Source organism: Aedes aegypti, chromosome 2 (assembly GCF_002204515.2).
Source record: "Aedes aegypti strain LVP_AGWG chromosome 2, AaegL5.0 Primary Assembly, whole genome shotgun sequence".
NCBI classification, from domain to species: domain Eukaryota; kingdom Metazoa; phylum Arthropoda; class Insecta; order Diptera; family Culicidae; genus Aedes; species Aedes aegypti.
This window is the reverse complement of record NC_035108.1, coordinates 169,738,559-169,754,500: the sequence shown is the minus strand read 5'-3', so window position 1 is coordinate 169,754,500 and position 15,942 is coordinate 169,738,559. Positions and strand designations below refer to the sequence as shown.

The 15,942-nt window shown below is 36.4% G+C and overlaps 1 protein-coding gene across 2 annotated transcripts; it reads left to right on the top strand.

Moving 5' to 3' along the window:
• The first annotated feature begins 13,473 nt into the window (after positions 1 to 13,473).
• On the top strand, positions 13,474 to 15,562 carry LOC5572200 (spindle and kinetochore-associated protein 1). 2 transcript variants are annotated; one of them, XM_021843105.1, is made up of 3 exons: positions 13,474 to 13,537; positions 13,616 to 14,272; positions 15,267 to 15,529. In XM_021843105.1, exons 2-3 carry the CDS (start codon positions 13,630 to 13,632, stop codon positions 15,422 to 15,424), a joined length of 801 nt encoding a protein of 266 aa, XP_021698797.1. In that variant the 5' UTR covers positions 13,474 to 13,537; positions 13,616 to 13,629; the 3' UTR covers positions 15,425 to 15,529. The 2 variants fall into 2 exon arrangements, with proteins under 2 accessions (XP_021698797.1, XP_001653867.1); XM_001653817.2 differs by lacking the exon at positions 13,474 to 13,537 and having other exon boundaries at positions 13,544 to 14,272; positions 15,267 to 15,562.
• The last annotated feature ends 380 nt before the right edge of the window (positions 15,563 to 15,942 follow it).

Genomic DNA, 15,942 nt, shown 5'->3' with positions numbered 1-15,942 from the left:
AAGTCTATTTTCAATGTGTGAGACGCAGAGACCACCCGCACCCACTCTTGCGCCTCGTGGACTATTAAAAACGACTTGTGTATATTGAACTAATACTACTATTAGAAATAGTGCTACTGATGAAGGTGATCGTTGGTTTCCCAGTCTTGTTAGTGATTTGAGTGTTAGTAGAGACTGGTAGTAGGCCCTGCCGGTCCCTCCAGCATTACGCGTAGTTATCTGGTGTTAGATCATGCGTTAGCGTTAGCGTTAGCGTAGTTACGGTATACTTCGTAGATTGGATACTAGCAACATTCATGTTTCTTTTTAATAATCTCATCCTGACTACTTTCAAGAACAAGGCAGGGGAGTATACCTTGTTCAAATCATAAACAAGAATACTAAAAGCATGAATATCGCTATTCCCGGCCACGCCCATCTTTACCGTAACTTGGGATAGGGGAAGGAAATGTTGATGTAGCACTTACTTAATGAGAGGCCACCGACTCAGCGACACCCTCATAAGTGCTACGGAGTTGGAGGTTGGGGAAGGTATATTGTCAGGATTCGCCTAGAAAGCTGGCGATAGACCATAAATATTTGTTGTTTAAGCGTTTTCAAATTAATCTTTTGAATGCCGGCAATTAAAAGAGAAAACAATAGCTTATTTATAGTATAAATAGTATTTCGCAAAATGCTTGTCGATTGTGCAGTAATATTTTTGCTCAATAACCAGTAAAATGCAAAACCGATCCCTCCAGGGTCATCAGATTGTATGAAATAACAATACGCGTAAAAAAAATCACGCCTATTGAAAAACTGTACTGGGTGGTACTGTATTTTTAGATAGGCTGACCATAAGCCAACCAGATAAAAACGGGACAAATAAAAAACAAAAACGGGACAATTTAAAAGACATAGATTATGCGATTGTGCTACTTTTCCCCGAATGGCCCGTTTCTGTGAAGCCATTTCCCCAAATGGCCCGTTCCCTTGTAAAGCAATGCAGCTCAAAAAAGTGCAATAATAGTCTTTACCCGAGCAGGCGAAAAAGCTAAGTAATAGCAAATTTTGATATGGACATACAAAAGTGATATTAACTTGAAAGATATAAGAAATAAAAGATCCGAAAATAATATCTAAAATTTACTCCTGGAATACTATTAGCATATCATATTTAGCTTTTATAAGATCTCACCAATATCAGCGAGCTTTTCCAACATCAAATTTAGCTATGACTCAGAAGTTCTAGGAATAAAATTTTAATATTATCTTCAGATCTTTTATCTCTTATGTCTATCAAATCAATATCTCGATTTAATGGTCAGAACTTTGCTTTTGCTCGGGTAGTGAGATAGTGTTGAGTTAGAAAGATCGATAAGCTACTAAAGAAGGAGATATTTGATCATTCTCGACTAAATACATATTGCCAAAAATACATATTGTTCACCACCTTGAAATGCGAAAGGTTCTGACAATTATGAGTGTTATGACTTTTCGGAGAACTTAGCTGTTCGGGGGAAACGGGGTTTTCGGGGAACTAGCATTCTGAGAACTGGTGGGAGAACGACATTCGGGAAACCGCTTTTCGAGGGAAAGTAGCAGAACCAGATTATGCAATCCCAAGCTACATGTCTGTATAATTCGATAAAAATCACTTAAGAACCTTGAAGCGCAATCTTTGATTTCCGAGAAGCAGCGTTTTTTAAGTATTTCCAAAAAAATCGTTACACTTTTCAATTTTTCCGATTCAAACGTAAATTTTTCTAATATTTCATCACTTTTTTTAAATATCCACTTTTTAAACAGTTAACTCAATAAATTGCGTATCAGAAGTAAACACATAGTTGTTCTTTATAATTTTAGGTATTATAGAAGATCCGTATTTTGGAAATCCTCCAAAATTTGGCATAAATATGAGTAGAGAAACGCAAAAAGTTAAGCAGAAGCATGTACGGATCAAGTTTAACTCTGTTTGAGAAACTAATAATTGCTTGGAAAGTAGATGAGTAAGACAATATACTCTGGAATATTTCTAAAAACTGTTTGTTATGTTTTTAATGTTATTGTTTTACTGGTGTTGAAAATTATGTGCCAGTTCTCCATTTCCTAAAATACGGGACAATTCGAGCATTTTCCATAAAACGACGGGACAGCCCGTTGACGGAATGAAAACGGTACTGTCCCGTTAAATACGGTACGTATGGTCAGCCTATTTTTAGATAATCGAAAAACGAAAGGAAGCGCGTTCGAACTAAACACCTTAGGATAACACAGTCGGTTTTTCTGCTCAAAATTATACGAAAAGCAGAATCGATCCCTCCAGGGTCATCGAACGGTTGAAAAGCATCCACAACCGATTGTTAGTTGCGTAACACCCGCCCGGACAGAATGCGCAATCTGAACATAATTATCAAACTCCGAAAATAACAATAACGTTCAAGAAACGATCAGAAGTTCCACGACGCGGACAAAAACGATCCGGAAGGCTCACAAAAGAAAAAGTATCATACTGGAACAAAATCACCGGATTGATTCTCTAAATTTATGTGCTGCCTGTCACTTCCGGATGGTTCGGTGAACTTTGGGCAGCCAAAAACCAACAGTACTGAGGACACAAATCAAACAAATCACTTTTTCATTTTTCACTTTTCACTATTCCATTTCTGAATGTAAAAACTGTCCTGCTTGGGCTTCACGAAGCACTACCCAACACGCTCCAAAACAGGAAAAAAAAATCTCCGGCGACGATAACATGCGCGAAACCGTGAGCCAAATCTATCGGACGACGCAAAACTGAACTGTCCTGCTTGGGCTTCACGAAGCACTACCGAAAACGCCACATCGCGGTGTTACGGCTGAAAGTCATATAGAGCCCAAGTACTCTCATCCGTTCAGCAGGAAGCAATACCGAGACAGGTTGCAGCACGGTGTACAAATATTAAGAAGGTGATATATTCCGAAAAAACTCTAGTTATCTGGTGTTAGATCATGCGACAGTAACTAAACTCATGCTGAAGGTGTGATAAATCAAGTGTAAAATATATTAAAGCATTGCAACACATGTCATTACATAACTTAAACTACTAGATTAACTTACATTTTATCTATCTATATAAATAAAAATGGAATAGTGTTTGTATGTCACGAAATGGCTTCCGAACAGGTCAACGGATTTGAATGATTATTTTTCCGTTTTGTTCGTCAAGTGTTCCGACGTGTTTGTGTGTATAAAAATCCTAGGGTATTCACCGGGAAAGTCGGAAAAAACGAGCGTGAACGGAACTGACGTTTTGTATGGGACGCTTCATAGCGTTTTTCAACAGCCTACTTGATGGCAAGACGAAGTTCGCCGGGACCACTAGTAAGTTATAATTACGATTAATTTTCGCGATCAATAAACATTAGAGTAATTTCACAATATCAACAATATGTAATGCCAACTTGATTAATCACCGTCAATCTCATCACCCAAGGGCAGGGAACTTGTTTCATAGTTTGAAATCATACTTAATAGCTATAGCTAGAGACATTGATTTTCTAAATAAAAAATGGATCAAACCAATTAAAACGTGCTTAGGGGGTCGACGTGGCGTAGTTGGCTGCACGTTCGTTTCATATGCGGATGGTCATGGGTTTGATTCCCAGCCCCCCCAACACAACTTTTCGTCAAGCCGCATGAAAGCAGCTTGGTACCTTGCCCCTCTTCTAGAGCATCTGCTCTTAATGATCCTGATAATCGGCAACCAGACCAATGGCAATGAAAATGGACAAGTTCTCTTCGTTCCCTCCTGATGGACTGACAACAACAATCGCAAACAACATCTACGTGCTCTTCATTCTACCTGCGTGCAGAGGAAAAGAAGAAACGTCGCGGTCAGATCCAAAAATAGACCATCATAGTAGTAGTAGTGTATTCAGATACTAATCAAGTGTGTTCAGATATCAAACTGTACTCAGCTGGCGTGATGCCTAACGGCGAATTCAGCTCAATAAAATAAATAAGTAGGATAAAAAAAATTAAAAGGTGCTTCGTAGAATTTCAACGTCGAGAACATAACATGAAGTAGACTGTACGGCAATATAAGATGTTTTAAAACTACACATTGTTATTGCTTGTCAACAAAGATCATCCAGCAAATTTATATTCAACTTGCATTTATCGCAAGGGCATGTGTGACTCAGAGTAATCCTTGTTAAAGTAACCATTTGCCATTGGCTTCAATACTAAACTTATCTTATAGAAAGTTATTCGAAGTGTATGTGTTTTATATTGAGCTATCTTCAGCATTATAACATATGATGTTTCCATGTGTTTCGTACTAGTAAGGGATATATTTTTGATTTATTCATTCAAAGAACGATCAAAGTTATCTGAACCGCTAAAAAATCTGTTGTTTATTAGTTTACATTTTATTATTTTTTTCTCATTGTAAGACCAAAGTCTCTCAGGAGAAATCCCATACCGATTGAGTACTACTGGAGTAGAACGAATGAAAGTGAAAAACTACATATGTACAGGTCGGACTCGATCATTCGGAGTATCGATTTTTTTCCACTCCGGATAATCGAAACACTAAAAGAAAAATTAAAATCTGCCATAGAAGAACTTAAATATTATCTTTTATCGTTGTTTTATTTATTTGATGCGGTGGCGTAGCAAGAAATTATTTCTAGGAGCATTAGGGATCTTGAGAAGATATATTGTATAAATATATTTTTGACCGGCATACACACAAAATCCCCTTTTCAAACTCCCCTTCTTTTACCTACGTCCAAAACTTTAGGAAATAGTTTTGTGTGGTACGGATGTGTGTGAGAAGTGTTGAAAAAAATGAAAATTAAAAAAATGGAGTCGAAACTGAAATTGTTTTATTATTTCGGATAATTCCTATTATCTCAAAATTATGCATAAAAACTGAAAAACAAGAACATCAAAAAAAATATTCCAGATAATCGAGTCTAAAATTTTGGATAATTGAATCCCGGATAATGGAGTCAATCGAGTCTCCGGTCCGGATAATCGAGTCCGACCTGTAATATAGTTGTATAACATACAAAATACGATATGACCTAGGTTTTTTTTATTGTTTTATAATCCTGTAATTGATCTTCACAACCACAAAAAAGGAATGTCAAATATTACGATTATTAATATGTCTACTTCGGACAGCCGATTTAAAGGAAGACGTTGATTGAAAAGTTCCAACATAAGAGAGCGCACGGCAATCCCGTGAAATGTCTATGTAAAGCTAGCTCAAAACATAAAAATGGGGTATAGGTAGGGAGTCGATGTCGGTTATGGACCCTTTGCGTATTATGGACCCCCTACAGAAAAACATAAAATTAACACTCAAAGCAACTTTATTCCTATGAAAATCCACAGGGAGAGCTTCAATTACATTGTTAGTCAGCAGTTTCAGGCAAAATATTTGCTTTGAGACGCATAAATACAGATATTTGTACAGTTTTGTAAATGGTCCATAATACGCATTTCCAGGTGGGTCCATAATCGGCTCGTCGGCAGCGAGCTGGATTACATGGGAATCAAATGGAGGGTCCATAATACGCAACGTCAAATTTGTAAACAATCCTATTATGGACCCCGGGAGGGTCCATAATAGGCATTCGGACAACAGTTTTTCAAATGCATATTTTGCTGAAAAAATCGAATGATTTTGTATGTTTCATAAACGTACTATGAAGTAAAGTCATTGAATTTGTTGTTAGACTCCACAAAACATATATGCGTCTGAGATATCATTGCGGAAAAGCGTCTAGAATGAATATCAGCTACTAAGGGGTCCTAGCATTGAAACCCTATATCCACTTAAAACAGATTCTAAATACTTATCCTTCAATTCCGTTTGATTTCTCCCAAAAAGTTACCCGACTTTCTTAAAAACAAACAATGAGCGGTTAAAATTCTTCACAACAGAAATGCAATTGCTGTCCCATGATATAAGAACTAACGTTGGAAATGTTGCAGTTATAATGTTGTCGAACAATTTCAACAAACATAACTGAACAGGAGAAAATTCAAGTGACAAGAATAAAATTTTCTTTGTTCACATGTTACTTATGTTATTGTTCATTGGGACGCCCTTATAAATGTTGAAGGTAATAGAAATCGTGGCTTTAATTGTTGGCTTTTGAATTTATTATTCAAAACGAGATATTTTTCAAAAACTTTTTCTGTATTTTTTTAATTTCACATAAAAATCAATTTCAGCATACTGCTTACATTTGGTGGGAGTCAAGCTAAAAAATATAACCGACCTCATTTGTTTCAATTTAAAGTCTCAAGAATTTGAAGAATCTCAACTATGCGATTTCCATTACCCATTTGCCCCACGGTACCTTAAAACAAAATATTAGAGCATTCAGAATGAGATTTTTTTGACTTCAAGAGAAGATTAAGAAAGATTCAAAAACGATTTGGATAAACAAGTAGTGTGTCATCTTTTTGCTTAGATTGACTTTTCCAAATGCAATGAAAACATTTTCAACGAAGTTTAAGATTAGGTTTGAATGCAATTTATTTGCAGTTCAAGTAATAGGACTTAATTATTTAAATATTTATTTTGAAAATTACTCTATCGATCACACTGCAGGGCTGGTACTGTTTAAGTGCCTTAACTTAACGAGACCTCTAGCTTGAAAAAGGGACCAGACAGGCACCAACTAGAGACCAGAAGAGTTTGATTCTTCATCATGGATCAGACCAGAAATTTCTTTCTTTTTTTTGTAATTACTCATGACATTACGAAAGTGTTACTACTCGTTTTACTGTATGTATTTTTTCGTGTTTTTTTTTTTCTAGAAATTTCGCAGGAATTTAGTTTAAGTAATTATTTTCCGTGGAATTCCTCCAATAATTTTCCTGAGGAATTCCTCCAAGAATGTTGATTCAGGTATCTCAATATTATAACTTTGATTTTTCCAAGGATAACCACAGAAATTACCTTAGCGATTCCATCAGGAATTTCTCCAAATAGTTTTTGACGAAGGCCTAAGTCCTCCGGGATTTTATCCGGTGATTCTTACATCGATTTCCTTAGTGACAATTGTAGAATTCATTTGAAGGCTTGCTAAAAAAATCTGGGAAAAATCAGGGTGATCCCTGATGAAATTACTGTAGGTAATTAGTGTCGTTGGAGTGCTCAATGGTTTCCTGGATAAAATTCTGGATAACATCCTCTGAGCAGCCTTTGAAAAAAGGCTGGAAAATTTTTTGAGAGAATCGCCAGAGGAATATCTACAAAAAAAAACCAAGAGAAATCCCTGCATGAGTCCTTGAAGCATTTCAGATGAAATCTCTGGACAAATCATCAGAAGATTTCTTGAAGTTTTTCCTTAAAACATGCGAGACGAAATTTTTAACAAACCTGCTGAACAGCCGCGTCTTTGATTTTTTCTCTGGAGCCAGTAGAATTTTGCATCTGGATCCACTGCAATCTGAATAAGGAAAATTCGTATTCTTCCACAGTTTTAAGAAAATGTCGAGTTCTTGAATAAAGGTCACCTATACGATTATTGATTTTACAAGGCCCACTCATACAGATAGTGTACATAAAACTTCTAAGAAATCATTGAAGACGAATATGAGCATGAGCATTAGAGTGATGCAAATTTTAAAATTTTAGCTCCCCTATGCTTAAACGTTTTTTAATATGGTAAATAGCATCCTCCCAAAGTTTGAAATGAATCGAAAGAAATTTGACTGTACACTGTGACTGTTGTTCACTTTTCCATAGATTATTATGACGAGCAGTTGGAGGACTGAGCACAAAAGGTTTGCATTTTCCATAGTAATTTCCATAACTTTAAATGGCGTATGCACAGTCAAATTTCTTCGTAATCACTTAAAATGATTTTCATCACAATTGACACCGTTTAAGCATAGGGGTTTGCATTAGTCTAATGAGTATAAGTGACCGTACAATTCGTAGTTGCTGCTCTGTGATTGACCAGAACAATCGAAGTTGCACAGAGATTTAATGAATGGGGCTTGGGAATAGCTTACCATTCTCAATGTGCACAAATCGAGAGCTCAAAATTTAAAAGTCAATAACGGCGTCGGCCATGTCCTTACGGTCGTCGGGTAAGAGAAGGAATGTTAGTTAGACAACCGTTGTTACTAGAGACCGAGTATACCTCTGCATCTCCACAGTTGTCATGGAAAGGATATTGGGTTAGTGGAATGAAGTAGAGATTTGAAAGTTAGCAATGTTTGGTGATGCGATCCATGATATAATCACGTATCTAGTATTCAACAGATTAATTAATTGAAAAAAGGCTCTTTAGGATGAAAATAAAAGATAGAAACTTTTTAGAAAAGTTGTGAATGACGTCATCCGGAAGTACCTTTTGCTGTGCGCACTGTGTGTAGTGTAGAAAATAAAACCTGTGATTAAGTTCAAACCATAGTCAAGCATTGTTGTTTATTCAATGTACAGCGGGGATCCGTTGGTTGGAACACGACTGCCTTCCATCTAGCGAATCCGACCCGTAAGTTGAAACGACTGATAGCTGGTGAAAATGCGCCAGACTAACGTATCTGGAGAGCAAATCGTCACGAAACGCACTTATACATACACTGTTTCGGCGAATACGGCCTTCGCTCTGAGTACCCCTCGGGAAAGCGATAACGGCGATAACGCATCGCTTCAGCATGTGTCAGCTGGCATGACATCTCTGGGTGACACTTCGAAGTGTGAATGGTCTAATCCACCGGTGTACTAAATTTGCTCGGTCTGAGAATTATGACACTTGAGCGGGGCACGCTCCCGTATGGTCGCCACGTGATCTGGACCCGCTCTAGTGTCAAAATTTCTCGACCGAGCTGGTTTAGTACACCAGTGGATAAGACCATAAAGATCTAATCGATCGAGTAAGGAGAAAACAAAATACTAGTCAGATACAGATTAATGGTGGTAAGCTCCATCGAAGTTAATACGCCGATCGCGTATTAACTTCGATGGAGCTTATCACCATAAGAGTCATTAGAGAAGAATTGAGTATTAAGCCTTAAAAAATAAAAATTACCCGAATTAGTGGATTTTTCGCAAACATCTTTATTGTAAGTACAAGATGAATTAAATAAACCTAACTCCGAAGATGAACTGATGTAACGAATTCATTAAATAGGTCACATTCTTGCCGGTACTGCCAAGGGCTACATGATTCAGCATATTGAAATTTGAGGTTTTTTTTAGAAGTAAGTGATACTTGTATACATAAGGATAAGAGAGGTTAACCTGGGAATTATTCTAGTAAAATGATCTTGAGCTGTAATTTCAAAACTGTTGGTGGATCTAAACAGGAGCGCGGACCTAATTTGTAAGTCTAGCAACTTTCAATGGTTTACATAATTTTCTAATAAATTTTGCATAGCTTTTAGCGCATTAAACCACCCCTACCACCGGTGTTTCAGCTTAGAAGACTCCGATTCCTCCTACGCCAACATACACATTCGTTCGATATATGGAGACTTCAATGCGACGGTAAAGTCAGTTTGACATCTTCCCTTGACATTCAAGTGCTTTTTAGTTGGATTTTTTTTCCAACCAGCGAACATCCAAGCATCGAGTCATTCCTTGTAGCGGATCCCCAACGAGCGAATCCTCACTGTATTTTTGTCGTGAGTTCAAGAACTACGTTGCGCTGGAACGGCGAGGGAAATTTCAACAATTAAGAAAAATTGGGTGAAAGCTTGAACAAATAACTCGTTACAAAAAAGGCAGTTTGACAATCTCCATAAATTATATCACGTAAAATGAAACGTTTTCAAAAACTGCCTACTCCCCCTGCTGTACACTGCCTTTTGTATGGGTCTGCAAAACGATCGACAAACATATAAGGAGTCGTCCTTTAAGTACGTAACGCTATAAGGGGGAAGGAGATAATCTGCCAGGTGTGACAATCCATACATTTTTTAATGGTTTCATATAAAAAGTGTGACGTAGTTTTTGCGTGATGCCCCTAGAGTAAAAAAGTAAAATTTAAACTAACCAACGAACAACATACAAAACAGACGTAACAGCTAGAACACATTTTTTGTATGGGGAGTGCAAAAATCTTGTATGTATCGTCACGTTTCCCTGATTTCCCTCTCTCTAAAAGCGTTACGTAATTTATGGACGGAATTTTACATGTAAATTTTTTTTTTTTTTTTTTTTTTTTTTTTCGGTAGCGATAGGGGTAGTACTGGCACTCTTAATCTGCCCTAAGCTCCTTCCCAGCATTTGCTTTTATAAGCCTCTATTGCGTTCATCACACAGACGTTCCTAAGCAATGTTGCTCAAATGGTCACTGTGTACGCTAGCAGCAATCAGCCCTTGCCGTAGTTTTGCAGTCTAGTAGTTCAAAATACTATCAAACTATGATAAGGCCTGAAATGCTACTAGAGTGGTTAAAGTGAAGAACGAAATAGTTTTATTAAAAGGTCCTCATTCCCCATTTCATTTCATCACTCACTATCGTCACTTTTATTTTCGACACTATCACGTATATCACCGATTATCACTCATCAACTTTCGTAATACACTTCAGATATACTTTCTATTATATCACTTTTCACATCACAACATTTTCATATAAATCTGTTAGCATTACCATCTGTTAGCATTACTAAGTAATTTAAAAATATTCAATTTAAATGTATCATTATTTTTGTTGCTGTAGAGTCATTACAATTCAAACTACGATTTAGCACTATGATCAAGAAAGTTACATTAAAAAAAATCAATTCGATCCATTCTTCTGCACTCGCTGTCATTATGTATTAATATTTTTATCATGCACGTTTGAAGAACTAGGCAATTAAGTTTATATTCAGAAAAATGATTGCACAATGTATTATGGCCATTATTAAATTAGTAGAGTTCACATCATTATTATTATATTTTTAACAAAACTATCAGAATCACTTCACCTTAATTTTCAAATTTTCATCACTATAGATTTAATTATAAAATCACTATTAGCACCTTCACAATCACTAAATTTAATAACGACGAGTGTAACGCACAGTTCCACCAAACACCCATTCTTATGTTGCATTATAAAACGATTGATCACACGTTGGCTTCGAAACTTAACCACCATTGCTGATTAGTACAAAGGATGCTACAGCTCGTGTAAACGAATTGAAACATCAAACAACCAGCACTGGTTTATAAGTAACTAATGAGCCCTGGCGGTCCCTCCGTTCGAGGAGGACCTGATAATATGCCGAAACATATTAACAGATCCTCCGCCTGAATGCAGCCGTTTCATGATAAATCATGAACCGTTGGAGGTGTGCCAAAGTATTGGGAAGGTGATATGTTTCACAGACGGGTATTATTATGGTGCACCTTCTACTTTGGCACCGTCAAACCCTGTGATCGTGGCCAGGGTTGACGGAATTTTACATGTAAATATATATATAAATTTATAAAGCATTGGTTTGTCCGACGATTTTTTTGAATGCAAGCACCATAAATTTCACCAATATTGGTTCTACTATTTCCAACCCGCTATTTTATTCAGCAAATAATAAGGATTGTGTGTCTAACTTGCCGTACAAGATTTTCATACAAAAATATGCCTTAACCCTTAAGCATAGATACATTTCAACGTCAGTTCTTGAATAAAAGTATACTACTGACTGCTATGGATGATAACACGAATGACGAAAAGTGATGAACAATATTTAGCACAGTTCACTAAGGAATGGGAAAATTGACGCACTTGTCGGTTTCATTTTCAAACAAATTTTATGTTTGACCATAATTAATCAAAAATATTTTTTACGCTTGGGAATCTTCAAAAACATGTACCGTAATCCGGGGTATCATTGATCAGCGGGGTAACATTGATCGGAATGACTCATCATGTAAAAAGTTCGTATCATCATTTATTGATGAAATATTTCCAAATCATGAATGGTGCTTGTTTTACTTATATTCATGGGCTATTGAAAGTGAACATTTTTGCGAAAATTGCGTTTACCTTACGCGTAAATTTGTCAACTTTTCGAAACAATGATTTCAATGGGTAAGGATGACACTACCGAAGATTCATGTCTCACATTCGTTCCGCAAACGATATGAGCAAGGAAAATGCGGTTCTTACTAAAAATGGTATCGCTGAAAACGAATCCGTTGTCAAAACTTTCATAAGTATGCTCAATTAGGCAGCATTAACGAATTACTGTTAAGAACATAAAAATCCCTTAGGAAATTGCCTAACTTTAGGCGTATTCCGTAGTTCGAGGTGTTTTTAATTTTAAAATAATTCAAAAAGTAAATGATTTGTAAGCGTTTGGCCTTCATATTCGGCTTCGGGGGCCATGGTTTAAGTAAGTAACGTCATTTTCAATATTACCGAACGTTGTTTACATAGGTGATCAATGTTACCCCATATCAGCTAAATCAAAAAATTGCTTAAAACATTTTTTTAAACATCCTTAATTCTTTCAAAAAGCAAAATATAATATGTAGTCACGAGCTATGGGTGGCAGTACTTGTTTTAAAAATATAAGATTTGCAACATTTGCATTTGGAAACGGAATACTTAAGAAATATTCAAAAATATGATCAATGTTACCCCGGATTACGGTAAATGAAAATTAAATATAGACTTCCGAGTGCTAATCGGAACTGGGATAAATTTAAGATAAAATTAATAAAAAATGCCTCAAGTTAGGACCCGCGTTAAATATGGTACGGTTACGGTATACCTGCTAGAAAGGGAATACCGACATTCTACGAGTCAAAACGATGTGAGGAAGGGCTGCATGAGCAAATATCAGTTGTACTAGGCCCTCTCTCTGCAGATATCCCAACACTTCTACATACTTTAGCTTTTATATGTTAGTATGTGTCCTTCATAAGCCGAAAGTTCTAGCAAACGCATGAAGTAACGGAAATAAGACATCAAAACAGAAAACAAAATCATGTCTAATAGGGTAAGCGTATCATTGATGGAGATCTTAGTATTGATTCACATCGTAATGTGTGAAAGAGAACATTAACAAAAAGAAATTATCTTGTGCAGATAGGATAATTTTATATGTTTTTACCGAGTTGATAATATTTGATAACAACATCATTTCGTGCCTAGCATAAATACATTTTTAATCGAGCGTTGTTTCTGAGCTAATAACGGATGCAAACCAAATTGTACGCGTTCGTAGTGCATAGCAAGCCATCATTCATATTGCAAAAGCATTGAAACCATTATTCTTTTTCGATTTTTAATGATAAATTTAATAATATTAATTGATACTGTTAGTGCAGTAGAGGGGACATTTTTTAATTTTATTCTTTAAGTGCTACCTTAGTACAACCAATAAGGCGCCAATTTATAAAGCAAAAAAAATGTTGGTAATTTTCTCACTATCCATATTTTAATAAACACTATCATCAACACATAATTCAGAAATAATACATACAATAAAAATAGTATATTATACAATAAAATGTAAGCTAAAACAATGATAACTTCTCAACACCTCCTTTTAAACTACCTTCGCTAAAGGTGTGCGTACCCTAAGACATATCTTCATAACGTTTGTATTCCTAGTTTCGACAATTTGTGGGTTGATTTGATTTGATTCAGTTATTCATTGTTTTTCTTCAATCTTCAGGCGATAAACCAAAAATGGAAAATATAACGACATCACTGGAAAAGCAAGTGCAGTTGCTTCGTCGGATAGAAACATTTTTCGAACTGCAGGCTTGCAAACCCGATATTGTCGCTGATATGAACGACCTCAACAGACAATGCCTTGATACGACGGGTGCGCTCAATAAGGCAAAATTTGCATTGGACAAATTTCGCAACGAGCTTGGCCCGAAATATGTAGATGTCATGAGGAAAATGCAACGGAATCAAACCCTCGCTATTCATTTGATGGGACAGCTGAAAGATAACGACCGAAAGAAACCCATATTACAGGAACACAACGGACAGACAGATTCCATTGGTTCAGCCAAAAAGGTTACTGCAGACAAAATGTTCCTATCCGATTATCAGAAATCACCATTCGTAACTAAAATGAAGCCCCGATGCCTGTCGTTCTTGGATTTCAACTTCAAAATCACCCACGAAGAGTTCGATCAAATCCCCAAGTATATGCGGGGCCGCGAAAACCTGGATGAGCTTCTGGCATTTATGCAAACGGTTATTGTGCCTTCCTTCGAGGAAAAGTACACATTGCTGTACAAAAACAAGAAGGCCGTTACAAATCAGCAGGATTTGGCTCTATGGAAAATTTTCAACCAACAGCAATCGGCATTTCCAAGTAAGCTCCCTCATTGATCTAACTACCATCAGTGCACCAGTATCCGCTCATGTTCCAGTAGCCCGCTCACACTTTAAAAAGAAGAGTTTAAACAAAATAAATTTGAAAACTACAGCCACTAGACAATTCAAATCGAGAAATGGAATCGTACTGCAGACAATCTTTTGTGTATTTGCTCAAATTACCTTACTTTTTAAACTCGTAAGCGGGCTACTGGAACATGAGCGGATACTGGTACGTTGACGGTACTTCACTTTCGAAGGATTTAGAAGAGTCGATGCCGGTTATGGACCCTTTGCGTATTATGGACCCCGGGAGGGTCCATAATAGGCATTCGGACAACAGTTTTTCAAATGCATATTTCGCTGGAAAAATCGAATGATTTTGTATGTTTCATAGACGTACTATGAAGTAAAGACATTGAATTTGTTGTTAGACTCCACAAAACGTATATGCGTCTGAGATATCATTGCGGAAAAGCGTCTAGAATGAATTTCAGCTACCTACTAAGGGGTCCATTATTAGCATTGAAAACCTAAGATCTTCATTAAGTTCGTTAAGTGCGTCGTGATAAGCCAAATTGTCGATAAACAGCTGTTAGCCCTTTCTTTGCTACGTCTGTGATTTTTTGTATAGCCAAACCTACATTTAAGTTAGTTATTTAATTGCAAAAAAACAGACCTTTCTTAAATATTGTCATTCATAGTTCAAATTTAGTTTGCCAAATACTGATTCCGATTCCATCGAATGCTTTATTGAAACTAAGATAAACCTTATAATTATTTCATGTTTCTTTTGCTCGAATATTTAATCATACAAAATAAAAAACCCTTACGCTCCATATCGACCAAAGCATGCTGATAAAATAATAATAACATGCTCATCAACTCATATTAATTGATATATGGCCGATCTTGTGATGCATAGATAAATCTGCTGTTCGGTCCAGTCCCAGAATAATTCTAATTGAAATATGTTTTGCTTTCTGTTTCAGACATTAAATTCGTCACACAAGGGGACATTGCACGAAAGATGGGTCGGTTGATCGACAAAAAGGTCAATGTAAAACTGCAAATGTTGCGACATTTACACGTTCTTCAAGAGACAAGAAATGAAGGTACCGTGTACTATCTCTGGTGTCGCGATTGTTGAATATTGTCTTTGCGGGTTTCCTATCTTCTTCATAAGGCTAATATAAGGCTGATATGTGTAGCAAATAAAATATAATTTCAAATGTAAATAAACATAATTCCAAATAAAACATGCTTCGGTTTTGTGGCGTAATATGAATCTGCTGTCTTTGTAATAAACATCGTTGAAACAGGGCTGGTATCGTCTGAGTGTTTCAAAAATAGTAACGTTAGAGACCTTTTGCTTGAAAAAACGACCATTATGTATTTAGAGAATCGCTCTTTGAATTTAGGAAAATAAAGATATTCATAAGATCTCTAATGATAACGACAAGAATTTCTTGTGATTATCGGACGTTTTGTGTTTCATAAGAATCTTATGAAAGAGAGAAAATCAGTCAAGAAATCAATTCACAAGCGTTCTCTTATGAAATTCTTACGCAATTTCTGGCTCAATGTACACCAAGTCTCCTCAATAAAATCCATTTTTCTCGTTTGCTTACTTTTGGGATAGTTTTTTTTTTATTTTACTGGCACGAT

What these genes read in the sequence shown, in the direction of transcription:
- LOC5572200 (XM_001653817.2), top strand. Translation starts at nt 13,630, where the DNA reads ATGGAAAATATAACGACATCACTGGAAAAGCAAGTGCAGTTGCTTCGT. An exon ending in ACAGCAATCGGCATTTCCAA is followed by an intron (nt 14,273 to 15,266) that starts GTAAGCTCCCTC and finishes TTTCTGTTTCAG; the next exon opens with ACATTAAATTCGTCACACAA.